At 40.1% G+C, this 20,120-nt stretch overlaps 1 protein-coding gene across 4 annotated transcripts in view; it reads left to right on the top strand.

Moving 5' to 3' along the window:
• The window catches only part of LOC126298892 (probable medium-chain specific acyl-CoA dehydrogenase, mitochondrial), a 213,427-nt gene that overhangs the window by 7,689 nt on the left and 185,618 nt on the right, over positions 1-20,120 (top strand). For all 4 annotated transcript variants that reach the window (XM_049990429.1, XM_049990428.1, XM_049990430.1 and 1 more), the window contains exons 2-3: positions 1,895-1,982; positions 12,382-12,549. In XM_049990429.1, the coding sequence (XP_049846386.1) occupies positions 1,895-1,982; positions 12,382-12,549 (256 nt within the window). The remainder of the gene's footprint in view (positions 1-1,894; positions 1,983-12,381; positions 12,550-20,120) is intronic.

Genomic DNA, 20,120 nt, shown 5'->3' with positions numbered 1-20,120 from the left:
TTATTACTGTAATCAGTAGTCATAGTCATCTTTTGAGTGATATTCCCGTTTAGGCTGTACAATAATTTTAGAAACAAAATCTTTCATACACAAATGATAGTGTTCAAGTGCTTGTATTCTACCTTTCCAATGCAACCTGCCTTTAATTTTTCTTTGCCCATGGCAGGTCCTATCTAATTCTCTTACATCACATACTTTCTCATGTGAGTATTGATATGGTATAAGTGACTTGTTAATCATTTAATCAGATACTGCTGTAGCAGTAAATGTTTTGTAAATGTATCATTTTCAACTAACTTTGTATCATTAGATGCGGTTCAGAAACTGACATGCATTAGACTTCCAATCAACAAAAAGCAGGCTTCAACTCACCAAATCATTTTACAAAACTTTCAGGGTTGTTTTATTGAAAGGAAATATCTGGTCTTTTTCTCTCATCTTTGTTCAGGTTGATTTTGTACCCCTTGTATAATGCCTTTTTAAATTGGCCTAGGTTTTCAGATTGAAAGAGCCTGTAATATTTCTTAATGATAATGATAATAATAATAATAATAATAATAATAATAATAATAATAATAATAATAAGCATAATAATAGTAATAATAATTTTAATTCAAGACTACCCTGGAGAAACCTGTTCAAAACATACAAATAAAAGCTCCTCAGTATTTTCTTTGGAATATGTGATTTTCATTTAACTTGATTGAATTTTTCAAATTACTGCCCAATTCCTATGATCTGTTCTAAGAATTACAATCATCTACACGAAGAGTTAGAGGCACCAATTTTGACCAAAAAGACTTCTGTTATTGAATTTGCATGTTTGCTGAATAACTTTACAGCTACTAAAATGCACAGTTTAAGAGGAAGAACTTACTTATAGCCAATACCTATATCTATGATAAATTTATTAGCAGAAACAATTTGTGTGTATATAAATTGGCAGTAATATGATATATTACAAATGCTTTGTAATGTTACACTTCCACTTCTGATGTGCATAACCAGGACTTGCATAAGTAAATTCCTACTCTGTTGTGAATAGGAACCAACAAAATACAATAATGTACAGTATTATTTTACATATTTTAGTGAGTATATGTTTACAAATTAGTAGAAGAATTTCCATATATGTATAAATTTTAATTTTTCCCAATTTTTTCGCATTACTGAGGAGCATAGAATTAAGGCGTTCTGGAGTGAACATTGAGGTTAATAATAGTAATTCTTCAGAAAAATATACTGCAAAAGTATAGTGTGAAGTACATATTTTATATTAATGAGGATCGCCTAATGTTGGATGTATATAATGAACAATGTATTTAATATATCTGATGAACAATATTTCACATTTCTTAATGTAAAAAGTTCATATATTGGCAAGACAATTATGACCAGCATATCATGTTGTGCAAAAGAGTCAACAGCGAAAATCCTATTACATAATTTGATCCCTAAGACGTTTCTGGAAAACAGCGATTACTTGAAAATGCTCCCTCCAATTACTTTAATTTTTATAAATTTATTGGATTATTCCAAAATTCAAGCCTTTGAATAATGTCACTGCAAATTATGTCATTTTACGAGCTTTTCAAAATAGTAATTGGTTTTAATTGGTTGTTTTAAGTCATTCTCCACCACAGGCATAATAGTTTCCCCTCCCCCTGCCCCTCACACTCCCCCTCCTCCTTCTCCTCCCCCCTTTCTCTCTCTCTCTCTCTCTCTCTCTCTCTCTCTCTCTCTCTCTCTCTCTCTCTCTCTCTCTCATAACAATATTTAGAGTATGTGCTGTACTTGAAATGTCTTTTCATATTTTGTACACATTTATTTTTACTATCATATGTGGCTAAAATCATTTCTTACAAGTTACATACAGTGTTATCCTCCTCCTCAGGTCCTTCACAGGGGACTGCAAAGCAGCTTGAGAGCATTTTCCAGTGGTGCTGTTGCTGACAAGAAACCACTGAGTGGTTACTCTTTTGGTAAAAATACTATTAGTTCAGAGCAATAAACATTTTTAAACTGCTAGCTAAATTTTCATCTAGGTTGTCAGTGACTTTTTTCTCAAAAACCAATCTACAATGCATTATTAAATTTATTACTGAAAATTGATGACCAATATAATCAGTTCCATGAGTGGAATTTCTATTTGTCTGTTGTTTTCTGAGGGCATACTCCATTATTTCAAGATTTTAGTATGATTACTGCTTATTGTATCCACCTTTTAGTATTATAATAAGGACATACTCAGCTTCAACAATGTTACAGCTTATACAGAACCAAATATATATGTTCATTAGTAGAAATTTTTATTTACTATTGATGTACAATGCATCCTCTATTGAAAATACAGTTTCACAGAATATTTACTGCAAGTAAATGTGTTGTCAATTGTCTGAATAGTTTGCGAGGAACTTAAAATGCTGAAATTACTGTCCCCCATAGCACCCAGAGCTGTTCTTTCAGTAATAATTAGTCTGCACAGTATGTATCCTCTTTATGGTGAGAGGCATACTAGTGACAGTGTTAGAGGCTCTATATAGAGTAGTCATTGTCTAGGGATGCTCGACGATGCTATAAGTGTCACCCCTTCTTTCTGAACTGATATGCTGTGCTGAAAGTGAATTGTGTACAGCATTTTATGTGGTCATGACCACCAACCAGTGGTCCATCAAAATGGATTGCCACTAGCATACTGTAGCTAAGAACGGAACTGAACACCCTGTGGCAGAACATGCTGCTGAGCACAACAGGCTTGAATTTGATGGCTACTTCCCAGCCTGTGCCATCTGGATCCTCCCCCTCAACTCCACTTTTCCTGAACCATGCAGATGGAAGTTATTCTTGCAACACATCCTACACTTCCACAATCTTCTCCTGGCCTCAATCTCTGCTAACCCACTGCACAAACACCCTCTATCCAACAGACTCACCCTTCTCTGTCCTGTCACCCACTCCTAACCAAGCCTTCACATCATCATCGTGGTGTGCTGCACAATTTATGGCTGTTTGCTGATGACACTGTGGTATACAGGGAGGTGTCATCTTTGAGTGACTGTTGGAGCATACTGTGTGACTTAAGCTGCCATTCGTCACACCAAAAAGAAATTCTGTCTGTTCTAAATGCAGGAAAATGTAAGTTAATGTGGATGAGTAGAAAAAATAATCCTGTAATGTTCGAATATGGCATTGGTAGTGTGCTGCTTGACATGGTCACATTGATTAAATATCTAGGCATAATGCTGCAAAGCGATTTGAAATTGAGTGTGTAGGTGAGGTTGATAGTGAGGAAGGGGAATGCTCACTTTTGTTGTATTGGGTGAATTTTGGGAAAGTGTAGCTCATCCGTAAAGGAGATTGCATACAGAATGCTAGTGTCACCCATTATTCAGAACTTATGTATTTTGGGTCCCCACCAGATGAGAGTGAAGGAAGACATCAAAGCAGTTCAGAGGCACATCGCTAGATTTGTTACTGGTAGGTTCAGTCAGCATGCAAAAAGATATGAGGATGCTTTGTGAACTCAAATGAGAAACTCTGGTCAGAAGAAAATGCTCTTTTCATGAGGCACTATTGTGGAAATTTAGAGTACTGACGTTTAAGGCCAGTTGGAGATCAATTTTACTGCCACCAATATACATTTCGTGTAAGGGCCACAAAAATAAGATGAGAGAAATTAGGGCCCATTGGAGGCATATAAACAGTTATTTATCCCTCGCTCTATTTATGAGTGGAACAGGAAAGGAAGTGGCTAACAGTGGTTTGTGGTACCCACTGCCATGCAACGTACAGTGGTCTGCAGAGTGCTATGTAAATGTTACTCCTAAATGATTTAATTCTACCACAACTTTCTTTACAATATTGAAACTACAAAATATAGCCAAAATGTAGGGCTCTAGTGCTCTGAAACTGTAGCCATGTGTATGTGAGTTCTTCTTGTGCAGTAGACAAACACACAAGCATGACTTTGTCTGAAAACTTTGATATTTTAGCAATCTTAGACAGGTACAATGAAAGTGTCTCAGGGCCTCCTCTGTATGATGAGTAGCAATACATACTTTCCATATTGATGTTATATGGTAAAAACCTTGTGTCCATCATATCATCTCTCAACTGATATGTCTTACATCACCAAAAGGTGAAAGAGGCCCAGTAATGTAAAGTGCAGTACAACAATCCACTTGGAGAAACAGCTGCAGCAGGTTAGTGCTTCTCAAAGACTAAGTAAGTGTTTGCTTGATGTATGGAACATAATTTATTATTTTTCTCAAATTGCAGACAGGTGTTACTGACTAGGTTAAAATGCTTCAAATTTTTGGGTATGCATGGTGATAAAAATTTGAACTAAAACTAGTAAGACAATTGATCATTTGCCATGTCATACAGAATGTTTGTCAGACATTGGAAGCAAATCTTACATTTGATCTGTTCTCATTTCTGATGGATCACCTCCTCTGTTTCATAGTTGAATATTTAATTAAACACATGCAGCACATGTTATGTAGTAGACAGAGGTTTGTTTTGTTTTTAAGTATGTATTTTGCTTCTAGCACAAGTGGTGATGAAAACAAATGTGCTCACTTTTTGTTAATTTGAAGCTTTTGTGCTATTAAGTGTGTAGTCATAAACATAAACAGATCTGTGGACTCTGTAAATAAGTAACTAAAGACAATTACCTGGTTCTAAAATGCCTGATGGTCTGATGAATCCATTATTATGACAGTCCATAGATTGCTCTGTCTGTCAAACTGATTTTCTGAGGCTATGCATGGACTTTTCTGCAATTTGAGAAAAATAATAAATTATGTTCCATACATCAAGCAGAGTAACACTACTAATTAATGTGACACAGACAGGTGATACTGACTAGGTTAACATGCCTTTACAAATGTCTGCTTGTGTCTGTGTATGTGCGGATGGATGTGTGTGTGTGTGTGTGTGTGCTCGCGCGCGCGCGCGCGCGCGCGCGCGCGAGTGTATACCTGTCCTGTTTTCCCCCCAAGGTAAGTCTTTCCACTCCCGGGATTGGAATGACTCCTTACCCTCTCCCTTAAAACCCACATCCTTTCGTCTTTCCCTCTTTTCTGATGAAGCAACCGTTGGTTGCGAAAGCTTGAATTTTGTGTGTATGTTGGTGTTTGTTTGTGTGTGTATCAACATGCCAGCACTTTCATTTGGTAAGTTACATCATCTGTGTTTTTAGATATATTCTTGAGATTCCTTTAGATGGTCATGTTCATACTGATTCCACTGTTACTGTAGAACTGGCTACTACACCTCCACCTTCTGCCTGCATGAAAAATGTTTAGAAGATAACAACGTGTCTTTCACTACACCACACCTGGAACCATATAGCGCTCCTTTCAGTGAATGGGACTCCTCAACACTACGGCCTTTGGACACAACATGATTCTGGGTTCCAAAAGATCCCACAATTAAATGCTGCAAGTCATAAACACCTATCTGTGGATTACTGACACCACATTTTTGCAGTATTTAATGATGTTTGTAGTGAGTGTGAGTTTTGAACCCAGTGCATGCAAAGAACAATGGTCTCACTATTGAAATTGGGCAGAACCCACATTAAATGGTTAACCTCAGACCCATCAGCAGATTCACATGTTACATTATGTCATTTCTAAGATTTACCCAAACTAAGGAATACAATCAACAAAAACTATTACAGTTAGTTACATGTTCCATAGATCTTTGAACAGTTCTTTTAGTAAAATGATGTGGAACAAGTCAGTTTACAGAATATGTATTCATGATAAGTGTTGACATTAATGAAGATACTACTGTTTACTCCTTCTCATGCTATTACACTTAAAAACTGGTTTCTTTTATAGAAGATACAAGATTTTAAACAAAAATTTTCCATGGAATACAAGGAGTTGTCCAGGAGAAACGATCTTAGGCTAAATTTAAAACTTACTTTTACACAAAAGAATTACAGACACTGGCTGTGGGTGGGCATAGATTTAAATAAATGAGGAAGGTTGAAAACTTGTGCCAGACAAGGCTTCAAATCTAAGTCTCCTGCTTACTAGGCAGATGTGCTGACTACTGCACCATCTGGACATATTGGTCATTGCAACTGCACAGATTACCCTAGCATGCCTCCCATCAGACCCAAGTTCTCAACCTATCCACACACTAAGAACGTAGTGACCCTTGCTCATTAATCTTGTTAATCACAGCATTTCACAGATTCTCATAAGAGTTTGGGCCGGGATTGCATCCACACTGAAGACACCATTGACTGTCCTGGTCTTAATTGTATATATGTGGCGTCTGTTCTTTTGGACATGTCATGGCCTAAAATACACCCATGTGCACTCGACAAGTATTCTGCTACTTGAGTAGCTGCTACTTTCGCGTAGCGCAAGATGATATTTTTGACTACAGATTTCTGGATGAGCACTGTCACAGAGTCAACAAAGCCTTTGGTTAAGACACTCCCCATGTCTCCATGCCAAAGGACTGTCATTGGCTCTGCTAGCCATCTGTATGAACTGAGTATGCATTACCACCCACCACTCATCCTGCTGTGAGAGCAAATTAACTGTGTTGGGTACACTGGAAGGTTCCTCGGCAACAGAAGCTGTGGGCAAAACAATCTGGCATATTGCATGAGACACCTCATGTCTTGCTTCTCTGGCACTGTTATACCCCAAGACAGCAACATGAATATGACTGCAAACAGCTTAATATGCTTTTGTCTGTGGTCAAACTGCTGTCAGCTCCTCCTCTGTCTGCGCACAGCATGCACACATCCTACTCATCTCATTGTTGTTAACTTGAGATTTGTTTATAAAAGCACAAACAGAAACCTAGATAGACAACTTGCTAATCTCATGAGATGCCTAGATATGAATCTTGCTAAATCCCGATGTATCACCAATGGAGGCTGATGTCATTTCTGCTGAACAGCCAACTTCAGCTCATAAGGCAACTGTAATACAGACTGCCTGACAACACTTTACAGTTACAAACATGTGAGAACAAACCTCTTAAATAGAGAAAAGGTGTCACCTCAACACTGGAATTAATCAAGAAAGGCCAGCACATTGAGGTAATGTTCCAGAAACGAGTATGCTGAAAGATATTAAAAAGACTTGTGAATGTTGTAACAGTGACAGTCATGGATGGCTATCAGGGCTTTGCAACAATGATATGCTTATAATAAGAGAAGATATGTGGGAGTTTGTGGTATCTGTTAGTATTGAACCCAGATTGCTGGAAGTAGAAGTGTAAAACTTCAAACCCAGCTCTGAGGTGGCATTTTTAATACAAGAAGAATATCATCAATCATTTGCTTTGATTTCTACAAGGCAGACCAACTCTGATATTTGGACATAATCTCAGGGTTTCCAACTTTAATCTTCAAACACACAAGGTTCTTGATGGAACAAATTCGACCAAATCCTTCACTAATTTGGTCACTGTACAGAAAAAAGCACATTTGGAGAAAGGACAATACAACACTGATATTTTTTCATTGTAGACGCCCACAGCATGCACTGTTGTACAGAAAGAAGAGTATTTGATGACTATTATGTTTCAATACATCAAGACTTACCAAGAACTTGAAGCTGACTCTGTCCCCTGGCTGAGCAGTCAGAGTGTCTGTCAGCTAGGCACGGCCAACGCCAGGTCTATTGCAGGCATACTGTTAATGGTGGTGTCTCCCTCTCTGACACAGGAAAATGTGAAACTATTGGTGGTAGCTGACCAACACACATTATTCTGAGAGACTTCTGCAATCAATTAATTGTGCAGTTCATTACACTTCTTAACAAATAGTGTACTCCTGAACTTAAATTTCCACCTGTTTTAAGGACTGGCATACAAAAACAACTTCATGGTCCAGCAGCAACAGAATTCATTCTCCTTTACCTTATTTGTAAATCTGAGGAAGTTATGTTTGTGCTGGGTTGCTTTTACAAGAAACTGAACACATTGGTGGTCTTCTTTAGGTATCTTTGTTGGCTATAGGGTGAGGAGCACTGAATGTTAATGAAATATCTTGCGATTTTACACGTTTGGGGATGAGGTGGGGGATGGAAGAAGGGGCAAAAGAGAGATACTTGTTTTATCAAATAAAATTTTTTTCACCAGTCATGTGGTCTAAAAGCTAATCTGCAACCACTGTGCTGCATTCTATGTGGGTATGACAAGCTGTCTGTCTGTCTGCCCTATGACCAACTATATCCTCACCCACAATTACTTCTGCTTTGAAGGCATTAACTACAAATAAATTCAGGGTTCATCTATGGGAACCCACATCGCACCATCATAGGCCAACCTATTCATGGGCCATCTAAAGGAATCCTTCCTAAACACCCAGAATCCTAAACCCCTCACCTGGTTCAGATTCACTGATGACATTTTTGCTATCTGGATTGAAGGTGAGGACACCCTACCCACATTCCTCCAGAACCTTAACAACTTCTCCCCAGTTTGCTTCACCTGGTCCTGCTCAACCCATTAAGTCACCTTCCTAGATGTTGACCTCCACCTCGAAGATGGCTACATCAGTACCTCTGTCCATATCAGAGTTACTAACCACCAGCAATACCACCACTTTGACGGCTGTCACCAATTCCATACCAAGAAGTCCCTTCCATATGGCCTAGTGACCCATATGGTCACTGCATCTGCAGTGATGAGCAGTCCCTCTCAAAATATACCAAGGCCTTCACTGATTGTAATTATCCTTCCAACCTTGTACAAAAACAAATCTGCCGTGCCTTATCTTTCCAGTCTCCCACCACCTCCCAAAGCCCCACAGTCCAGCCACAGAGCAGTGTTCCCCTCGTAACTCATTACCACCCAGGACTGGAGCAACTGAATTACATTCTCCGCCAGGGTTTAGATTACCTCCCATTGTGCCCTGAAATGAGGAATGCCCTGCCCACTATCCTTCCCACCCCTCCCAAAGTGGTACTCCGCTGTCCATTGAACATGCACAATATATTCATCAATCCTTACACAATCCCTGCTCCCAATCCCTTACCTCATGGTTCATACCACTGCAATAGACAAAGACGCAAGACCTGTCCCATACATCCTCCCATAACCACTTACTCCAGTCCGGTCCGGTCACTAACATCACAATCCCATCAAAGGCAAGGCTACCTGTGAAACCAGTCATGTGGTCTACAAGCTAATCTGCAACCACTCTGCTGCATGACAACCTACAAGCTGTCTGTCTGCATGAATGGCTACTGGCAAACTGTGGCCAAGAAACAAGTGGACCACCCTGTTGCTGAACTCTCTACCAAATATGATATTCTTTATTTCACTGACTGCTTCACAGCCTGCGCCATATGGTTCCTTCCCACCAACACCAGATTTTCTGAAATACACAGGTGGGAACTTTCCCTGCAGTACATCCCACAAGGCCGTAACCCTCCTGGTCTCAACCTTCATTAGTCACTGTCCTCACTTATCCAGCCCCTTCCCTGCTCCTATTCCAGCACTACACAGCCATCATTCCACCACCACACCCAGTATTTTTTTAAAGTTTTTTTGTTTATTTCTCTCTATTTCTCTCCTTTTCTGCTACCTCCTCCCCCCCCACCCCCACCCCCTTCCTGCCTCACCTCTGCCCACCACCCAATCTGCAGCACTTCACTGTCCGCCATGCCCACCATACTATCCGTCCCCCTCCCCGCTGCAGCCTCCTCTTTTCCACCACCCAGTCGCCACTCCCATCATGCACTGGTGCTGCTGCTCACAGTGTGGGTTCAGTTGCCCGAGACTAAAGTCATGTGTGTGAGTTATGCATACACACACTCGTGCAAATGCATGTGTGTCCTTTGTTGACAATGGCCATTGGCCGAAACCTTTAAGTGTGAAAATCCTTTTGTTGTGCCTATCTGCAACTCAGCATCTCCACTATATGATCAGTAGCAACTCTATCTCTCATAATATTGTTACATTCCATCCTCAATTTTCCATTTTTTGAAGTTACACAAGTTCATGCAACAGTGATAGCTTTGGGAAATTGTCTACTATTGATGGCAAAATCTCCCATTGTCGTCAACAAGACAAGTTTTAGTCAAAAGTGCAGATGATGAATAGTCCTTCACAGTAAACTCATGTGCATAAAGTTTCTCAACCTTACAAAAAGTCTCTATGCCAGCAATAACCACAGCTACCACAAGTAGAAAAAGAGCTTTCAGTAACCAGTTTCCATAAACAGCCACTACTCTTCTTTTAGGGTATATACATAGAGACAGTTGAACCAGTCCAGGTGCGTCAGCTCAGTGCCACTGATTAAGAATCTTGCTATGCTACCACTACTGACAAAGGAATCTATTATTCAACTACCAGTAGATCCTGACTAGATTAAGGAACAATGTCAGTAATCATTCACCTTTTTTCATTGATTTTTGAATGGATTCAAGTTTCAAGTGGACACAAGGCAGACCAGATGAAATACTGTGCCTAGAGCTCATCCTACCACCATTTAGCACTCATACATTATTCAGATCAATACATGCTACATAGTTAAGAAGGCAATGGAGATGATGCTGAGAGACAATGTTACCCACTTGTCAGAGGACCTATGCTTCTCCCCTGTGCTCTTCACAGAAAAAGAAGTTGGCACATGGCATCTCTGCTTCCTAAAAGGAAGATATACTTCAAACTGCACACTGTGGACTAACTGAAAAGAGCAACTAGGTTCAGTGGTTAAGTGGTTAAGTGCGTCCCTACAGGTCCAAAAATGTTTGGTTTCGAGCATCAGTCAGTTCTAGAATTTTTATCTATAAGTTATCACCTCTTTCACCATTGATAATGTCTGTTAATGTTAAAATGAGTTATTAACTGTTATAGGAGAATTCAGAATAACATGTGGTATAAAAGAAATGACAGAATCGAATGGAAGTGGTTGTTCATTATCCCAGCTTATTTATGGTCAGTGATACTGAAGTATTTTCATGATGCTCCAACATTAAGTCATCTGGAATTTTCAAAATTCCTTCGAAGAAATGGAAGCAGGTATCGTTGGCCATTCCTGCAGTTGTTCAATTTCACCAGTTGGAAGTTGACCTCATGGAGAGATTTCCAAAGTTCACAAATGGAAATTGATTGATAGTTGTGTGTGGTCATGACCTGAACTGCTGAGCTGTCACAAAGAGTGTATCATCTGACAAAGTTCCAGAAATCAGCAGATGTATTGTGGATGGCATCATTTAAAAGTATGGAGCACCACATGTAATGATTTATGGCTATGAAAAAGCATTTATTTGTCAAGGCTGCTACCAGGCACAATTTATTGATGCATCATCATCCCCAGGATGATAACTGCCTACTGCCTGCAGATGACTGGCCTCAAAGAACATTTTAATTTAACTGGTGTTAAACAGGTAGACTTGCAAACAATGCTGCCTGTTGTGTCAGTCAAACACCACACAGCAAAACGTGATATCTTAGGCTTCAGGTCATTTTTTCATGATTGAATTGGTTATCAATCACTGGAAACAGTAACAAACCATAAAATAGGCAGTTCATAGCACGCTAAAGTGGTACACTGACATAAAACTCATTGTAGAAAAAGCAGATGACAGGCTGAGATTGAGTGAAAGGTTGCCAAGGAAATGTAATTCATCCACTGAAAAGTACAATACAAATCCCTTATTCAACATAGTCATGAATATTGTTAGTTAATGGGGTAGCATTACAAGGTAGAATTAACAGAGGGGATATAAAAGACCCAAATAAATAGTATAAACTTAATTACAGATTCATTTAGAATGTACGAGACTACTATAAAACTGCTAACCAAACTCCAGTGGCAGATGCTACAAGTTAGGTGTTGCACATCAGAGTGTTTTTGTTTTACACAGACTTTTTGAATGTAAGCTCTTTGAATACATAGAAGGAAGCAATATGTTAAAACTTTACTCACCTGGAGCCATCCTGACAATTGTTCTTTCTTCACATCATTTGTAAATAAAGCATAAAGGGCAGAGTTGACTGTTGTACTACAATAATTCTCCACTGCGCACTGTAAGGTTGTTTAGCAGCATGTAAATTTATATCTACATCTATACGCTGCAATCTTAAGTGACATGCTTTATGTGAACTGGGAAACTGTTAACAGTGGTTTAATTTTGATTCATTAAAGTAAAATTGTTTCCTGTGAATTGCTGCTATGACAAAAAACCTTTCACATTTTATAACTATGACTTAATGTTCCTACTATTGCTGTTTGTAGTGAGAGAGATCTGTTTATCTGATCTTAGTTTCAGAAGAACTCCACTTGGGAGCTATTTAAGATTATGAAACATAAATAAACATTCTTAATTTACTTATTAAACTAATGAATATTTTAAACTTTCTAAAGTGCTGGAATCCTTAAAATTTCAGAACTAAGCAGCACACAGAAAGAAATACAAGAGCTTGCTAGAAAATTTACCAGAGAAGAGATTATTCCAGTGGCTGCAGAATATGACAAGTCCATGAAATACCCTTTTGAAATATTTAAAAAGGCCTGGTCACTTGGATTAGCAAATACGCACATCCCTGCATCATGTGGTAAGTAGTAAGAAGAAGTTTTTCACTTCTGTTCATATGAAGTTTCTTCATTTACATGGTTTCCTTAGCTGCAATGTAAGTTCAGTAGTAAAATGCTATAAGATGTAAGTGGCAAAGTTTTACTAATAGAACATACATATTTGCAAATAAATATTTGTGTTAGCAACTGGTATTGATTTATTGTGTTTAAACGACCACATACAGCATCCTGATTCCTCTTAGTTTCAATTGTAGAAATGGGAAAGGGATGACAGATGCTGCTGAACTGTGGAAGCAGATGACTGATAGTAAATTTGGTTCTGTGATGAATAACTCATTCCTTCAACTTAAAGTGATGATAAAAAGGTCAGGGGACTAGAAAAGAGAGGAAGGGGAAGAGGAAGAGGAGGAGGTGGTGGTGGAGGCGATCCCAGCTTATCAACACAGGAAAAATTAAGTGAAAAAATTTAATCTATTGTAATTTGAGTTATTGAAAGTTTTGTAGTCAGGAGAGCCAACTGAAGCATTAAAGACAGTTTCAATTAAGTCAAGGATTGAAAGATAATAGGAAACCTGAAAGCTTCCCTATGTGTAAAATGTTGATGTCAAAATCATGTGAAGCTGATGATGGAATTTACAAAAATAATGCTAGTAATTAAGAAAATGTCTTGGAGAGTAGACCAAGTATGCCTATTGCTGTATTTATTACACTTTTTTGTGATATTAACTAAACTGTTAATATACACTGTACTATCAGTGAAATCTATCTCAAGATCATTGTGAGTCTGTTCCTCTCGTGGGGGATAACATCAGTCTGGTTGACTGACTGCATATGCTCGGAATTCCAGCAACATACTTAGCATCTATGCTGAGGTTGGGGTGCCCCCAGTCGCTATCATGCAGCAGTCCCTCACAGTGTATCAGATGCCTAAGTTATTTGCTGTTTCTTTATCATCTGCATAGTAAATTGCTACTTGCCTTGCCATGAAACTGATTTTAATTTAGTGCCTACATGAAGTTAAACCATTTGAGACCCATGCAAAGCATAATGGAGAGGCACTTGGTGTGGACCAACTAACCTTAACCTAGAGTGGAAGATTTCTGCCACCTTACTGAAGTGGCCAACAACTATTTTAGATCTGCTGAGGTACATGAAGAACTGCTCTCTTGGGCAAGTTTTGAACTCAAAGTTTTACAAAATGTTGAGTGACAGCTATAATTATACAGCTATATTAACAGATGGATACAAACATGATAATGTACTCCCTTGATCTATGATTTTGTGCAAGAGTTGCTTCAAAATTTATTTCCTAAACAAATTTATTGTGGTTTATGTAGATTTATAAGTGATGAAAGTAGAGCAGATGACATACACATGCTGAGAAGATCCTCATTTACTCTGACTCCCAGAGAGTCCTTCAATCTATACACTGCATGTACCCAGACTATGAGCAAGTTGTATATGGAGAAAGGTGTCCTGGGTATTTTCAAAGACCAGGGAATGAAAGCTCATTTTGATGGATGCCAGGGCACATGGGAATTCATGGAACTGAACCAACAGATATGGCTTATAAACAAGCAATTAATCATCTCACTTTAGAGGTGCAGTCACTCATCAATGGAAAGAAGAGTGGCTGGAATTGATGAATAATAAACTGCCACCAATGGAGATTATTATTCAGTCATGTGCACATTATTCTAGCTACTCCAGTAATATGTGGACCTTGTGTATGGGTAAGTCAATCACATGATGAATGTCTTCTTGCTCCAAACAACAGGATCCTCTAATGTGATGTGCTTGTGGTATACAAATTTTGGTGTAACACTCCCTGAAAAATTCTATGTCATCTCACACCATTGGCCAGAAACTAACAGCAGCTGGACTAGGGAACTACCATCCCTTGCATAGGTTGTTCTTAACACCACAGCACAAAGGACTGTATTTGAAGCTGTGCTGTGACCAGGAAGTGTGAACACAATGTGATGATATTCATAAGCAGTCCAGTGATGAATCACCACTCTGCACTACCTCAGGTGGCCATTATTGACAAGTACAGTGGTGGTCTGGGAGAGGTCCCGTTCTTCCAGCGTTCGGGAGAAACACAGCAGCATTACTCATAACATCGTCAAGTGTGGTGGGATTGAGTATAATTTCAGGTCGTGGCTAGTAGTGATTGAAAGAAATCTGATAGCACAATGATATGTCATGGACATCCTGCATCCTCCTGTGTTATCTATCGTGCACTAGTAACATGGTGCCATTTTTCAACAGGACATTGTTTGTCCACACATGGGATGTATCTCTATGGCCTGTCTGCATGATGTTGAGGTACACCTGTGGCCAGCAAGATCCACAAATTTGCACCTAATAGAACATGTGTGGGACCAGCTCAGACATAAGTTCGGTTGCAGTGTCACTATTAAGGATATTGTATTGATGGTCAGTTATAACAGTTGAGGACCAGCTTGCCTCAGGAGAGGATATAAATGCTTATTTCATTGGTTACAGTGGCATAAAGCTCACTCTCCCAGGCCAGTATGGTACAATGTCGTACTGATAAGTGGCTGATACTACTAAGTTATTTGTAAATTTGACGCTATTTTGTAATTGCTGCAACAACATCACATGCCCTCTCAACAAGTGAAGTTTCATTTTTTTTGTATCCTTGCCAGTGGACACTAGCATGCTAGCTGCTCTGCATCCATCTCAATTGCAGTGGAATAGTACAGAAGACTGTAATGGAGGGTGAATATCGATTGTATCTGATGCATCAAAAAAACCACCCGAGCATATTATTCTATTGCTGATAGTGGATGGGCAACTGGTTAAGTTTCAGGTAGACAAAGGATTGATAGTCAGCCTAGTTAACTTAGCACCCATTGCAACGTGGGGCAGCCCAAGGGTCTCTGTTTATCAAAAGTCCCATCTTGACTTGGAGGAGTGTGCATCAAAGGAATACACTATATATCTATCTCTGCACATTATGAGACTGTGGAATGGCAACTTTAATTAGTAATAATCGTGAATTTGCCACTGACAATGTTTTTTGGGTTAAGTGCTTTTGTTATTTTTGGCCTCCAGATAGTTTAAACAGCATACTTACTGCTTCAATTGGTCCCCTTTCAAGATTTGTATTCCTTTCGGCGATTGTACCTTGGGTCAGGCAGAACATTTTGAGGCATGTCTCCCTTAAGCCATTGGTGGTACCTATATTTTGTTATCTGTGCCCCATTCTCTTCACCATGCATGACAAGGTTGAGGGCAAGTTGCAACATTGGCAGGACCTTGGCATCATTTTTGCTGTTTTGACAAATCAGTGATTCAGAAGCCAGATGGTGCTGTGTCCCTTTGAGGTAGTTTTCAGCAGACAGCGAACACACAATGTGTTGTGGATTTGTATCCAGTTCTACACTGGAGGAATTGGTGCATAAAAACATACTGGCTCCCTGACAACATCTCCAACTTTTGTGATGCATACAAACAGTAGTTTCTCAGTGTTCAACATCCCCCTTGAGTGTTAACAGGTTAATTGCTTGCCTTTTGTAATTTTGTCTGCACTTGGAATTAATCAGAGACATTTGAAGCAGATGATTCTTGACATTCCTTGTTTTGTAAACTACCTTGATGGCATCTGGGTCTTGGTCACGACACATGAACAGTATGTAGAGAATCTGCAGGAGGTTTTCCAATACCTTCTGGCCATTTTTTCCATCAAGGGCTCCCCCAAGACCTTTATATCCAACAACAGTTGGCAATTTGTGTCATGGGAGTCTGAAGACTTTTGCATTTGCAGTGGTATCCAGCATCTGACCAGTGCCATGTTTCACTAGGCATCTAACTCACAGGATGAGTGCTTTGTTCATACGTTTGATATCCAAATGAAGAAGTCTGTGCCTGCTTCATCCTAAAATGATGTACTGTTGAGTTTTCTGGCTGTATACCAAGTGATGCTGGTTAATGGGTGTAGTTCAGAAGAATGTTTGCATCGGGAGCAGCTGCTGGGTCTTTTGAAATTATTGCTTCCTGAGTTACATGCCCCAGAGTGTTGTGGCCTATGGCCCACTGTGTTTTCCTCATAGGGCTGCCATTTGGGCTTGGTCTTTCAGCCACCACCACATGTGGCTCCTGGATCTAATGGTGCGTCACAAAGGCTGGCAGCTGTTTGTGGTGGATGTCTGGAATGACATATCATCTCCTCCTGACTGTCAGTCAGGACCACAACCTGTTGCACCTTCAATGCCACAATCTTCAAGCCAGCCCTATGACAGGGTTGGATGTGTTGTTATTCCAGTGGAGGGCTCCCAATTGTGGCAGCATACTCATCCACTACCACCCCACCACTGCTTCCACCATGCTACCTTCGACCACAAATTAGGGCAGCAGACGAGCTAGCCCATGCACCTACCACTACAAGGCCCATGGAATCTGAACTGGTGCCCTCTATTCTTCTTCTTCCGTATCCGGATGCACCAATTATATCTTCCCTTCCCAGTAATTAGCAACGTAGTTTGCTTTGTCATTGACTTTCAAAATATCATCTTTAGTGCATGTTATAGACATATCTGGTCAAATCAGTAGGTGGTCCAAGTCCTGTATTGCTCCGCATTCACACCTATCGCTATCACTGTAACCGCATTTAAATAGGTTTGATTTGCACCCAGTTACTCCAGTACGCAGCCGGTTTAATGACCTCCAAGTTGTAAAAGGTAGTTGAAATCCTGCAGATCCCTCCTCAAGTAGTTCCATTGTGGTGTGTGGCACCATTTCTTCCCAAAGAGATAGCCGCCTTGCGGCGGGCTTGGTGGCGAGCTCTTCAGTAGTTTCAATGAAACTCCTGCGGGATTTCAGCCGGACACGTTGTTTTCGGTGCATATGCAATGGGTGTCGGGGATCATTCATTTGTTTTGATCTTTCTATCTCGGCGGCTACTTGTCTGCGGATAGTGGGTGGTGCTATGCCTATGATGGGATAAATGATGTCTGTGGGAGTTGGTTTGAGGCATCCTGTGGCGATACGTACAGTTTTGTTTATGGCGACGTCAACTTGCTTAGTGCTAGCAGAGTTCCTCCAAACTGGCGCTGCAAATTCCGCTGCTGAGATACTTAGCACCAGACCCGTGGTGCGCAAAACATGTGGTTGAGCTCCCCACGATGAGCCTGTTAGCTTCCGCAGTATGTTGTTCCTGGCACAGACCTTTTTTTTAGTGTTGTGACAGTGCTGCTTAAAAGTAAGTGCTCTGTCCAATGTTACTCCCAGGTATTTTGGGCTGTTTGTATGTTTCAGCTCTTCCCCTTGCCACATGACTCGGAGTTTCCATTTGGCTTGTTTGTTCCTAAGATGGAAGGCGGATACTTGAGATTTACTAGGGTTTGGTTTGAGATTATTGCCGTCGTAATAGGTAGCAAGTTCTGTTAAGGCTCCTGTGAGATTCTCCTCCACTTGTTCAAAGGTTTTATCCTGTGTGGCCACTGCTGCATCATCAGCATATATGAACATTCGTGTCTGGTGGCTGATGGGAAGATCATTGGTATAGATGTTAAATAATATTGGAGCCAAGACACTACCCTGTGCAAGTCCATTTTTCTGTCCCCTCCATCGGCTGTTTTTAGATTGTAAGGTTACATAGTAGCGTCTGTTCTGTAGCATACATTTCACGAACATAGAAAGGGTGTAGTCCTTAGTGATATTATACACTTTCTGGGTAAGCAACTTATGGTTAACTGTGTCATATGCAGCACTGAGATCCAGGAATGCGACCCCAATTACTTCTCCTCTCTGATAGCCGTCTTCGATGTACTGTGTGAGATTAAGGATTTGGCCACAGCATGATTTTCCTGGTCGAAATCCAGCTTGTTCGTTACTGAGGGCTTTGTCCACATAATCGGCTATGCGTTTGAGGATCATTCACTCCAGCACTTAAAAATTTTTGGCCTGTCTCACTGCTCTGTCATTTATTTAAACTTCAGCTGGGTCTTTCCCTGGTTTTAGTAACGCAATAACCCGAGATTTCCTCCACAGTTTAGGAATTTGCATTGTTGTAATACAGTAATTCATTAGCTCTAGGATCCATGTTTGTACTCCCGGTCCAAAATGTTTAAGTTGCTCAGGTCTCAGATCATCGAGGCCAGCGGCCTTATTGTTTTTCAAATCGTTGATGGCATCTTGTAGCTCCTGAATGAAGAACGGGCGAGCTAGGAAGCTAATCTCCTCGTTCAGTTTACTTTTAATTTTGCCATTCCTGACCTTCCTTTTAGTTTTTCCGTTCATGAGTAGTTGGTGAGCTATCTGATCAGGTGTAACTTCACTGTAATTTGGTTGTGGTTCTCTTGGGTTGTTGCTGAGACTTTTGACCAGTTTCCATGCCTTCCTACTGCTGTGCTTCATTTCCATCTCTAGTAGGAGGTTACACCACTTTTCCTTTCTCGCTTCGGATATACCAGACATCAGTTCCTCACCTGCCTGGATCGTTTCCTCTGAGAAGGGGTCCTTATTGTACAGTTCTTCATACTTTTTCAGAGCTTCCTTGCTGCTACCATTGAGTCCAGCGATATACTGGGTGCCCACCCTCTAGGTATGCGCCGTCGAGAGATTTTCTTGACAAGGTCTATAAAAGTTTCATATGATTGTATCTCTGGTTTAATTTCCAAGATCTCCTTATCAAGGTCCTCTGTGAAAAGTTCCCAATAAGCTTTTTTGAAATTGAAGAGTCTCTTCAAGGGCATTACATCTGATTTGATTACTGCAGTAATGCAGCAAGTTATTGGTCTGTGTTGCGATCTTGGAATTGGGTCCTCGATTTGCTTTGTCTCCGAAAAGGTATCCCTGCAAACTGTAAAGATGTTATCTGGATTATATCCTCGTTTCCATCTTCCGCTGTTAAATGATGCAGGCAACTTTGGGTCATGTATCAATTTCAGTTTAGCCTGGTCTGCCCAGATCTCCAGCATTTCACCATCGTCATTTGTCTCTTTATAACCCCATGCGAGACCATGACAGTTAAAATCTCCTAGTATAACTTTAATGTTTTTTGAATGGAAATTTCCAGGCTCCGTAAATTTGAACCTCGCACTGGGTGGTTTGTACACGGATGTTACAGTACATGAATGTAGCTCAATTGTTAAAATTTCTATATTTTCTTTGCGGGTCAGAGCACAGGAGCATATGTTTAAGTTCAGTTTCACAAATATAGCACTTCCGTACCTTTCGTGTGGTCTCTCAAGAACCAATTTCATGCCCTGTATTTTTGGTCTATGGCTAGTTGGTGCCCTGTGTGTTTCTTGTAACACTAAGACATCACAGTTATTTCGTTTGCACATGTCAGATAATAAAATTTCTTTATTTACAGATAAGCCTTCAATATTGCAGGAAGTTGTCACTAGTGATGGTCTTGATAAAGGCCTTTTTTGAGTCTCTTCGGAGAGTTGTTTTGTCATCTTTGGTTGTGGTGCTCCGGTATTTGCAGGATTGGCTGACTAGGTCGTTTCCAGGGGACGCCCGATTGCTTGTTGTTCGAGTGGTGAATGCAATCTTCGTGGAGGCTCCTATTGCCAGCTTGCGAATAGTGGATATCTCACTCTTGCCCAGGCCAGTG

Source organism: Schistocerca gregaria, chromosome X, assembly GCF_023897955.1.
Source record: "Schistocerca gregaria isolate iqSchGreg1 chromosome X, iqSchGreg1.2, whole genome shotgun sequence".
Lineage (NCBI taxonomy): Eukaryota > Metazoa > Arthropoda > Insecta > Orthoptera > Acrididae > Schistocerca > Schistocerca gregaria.
Note: the sequence above shows the minus strand (reverse complement) of the source record. Positions and strands in the feature narration are given on the sequence as shown.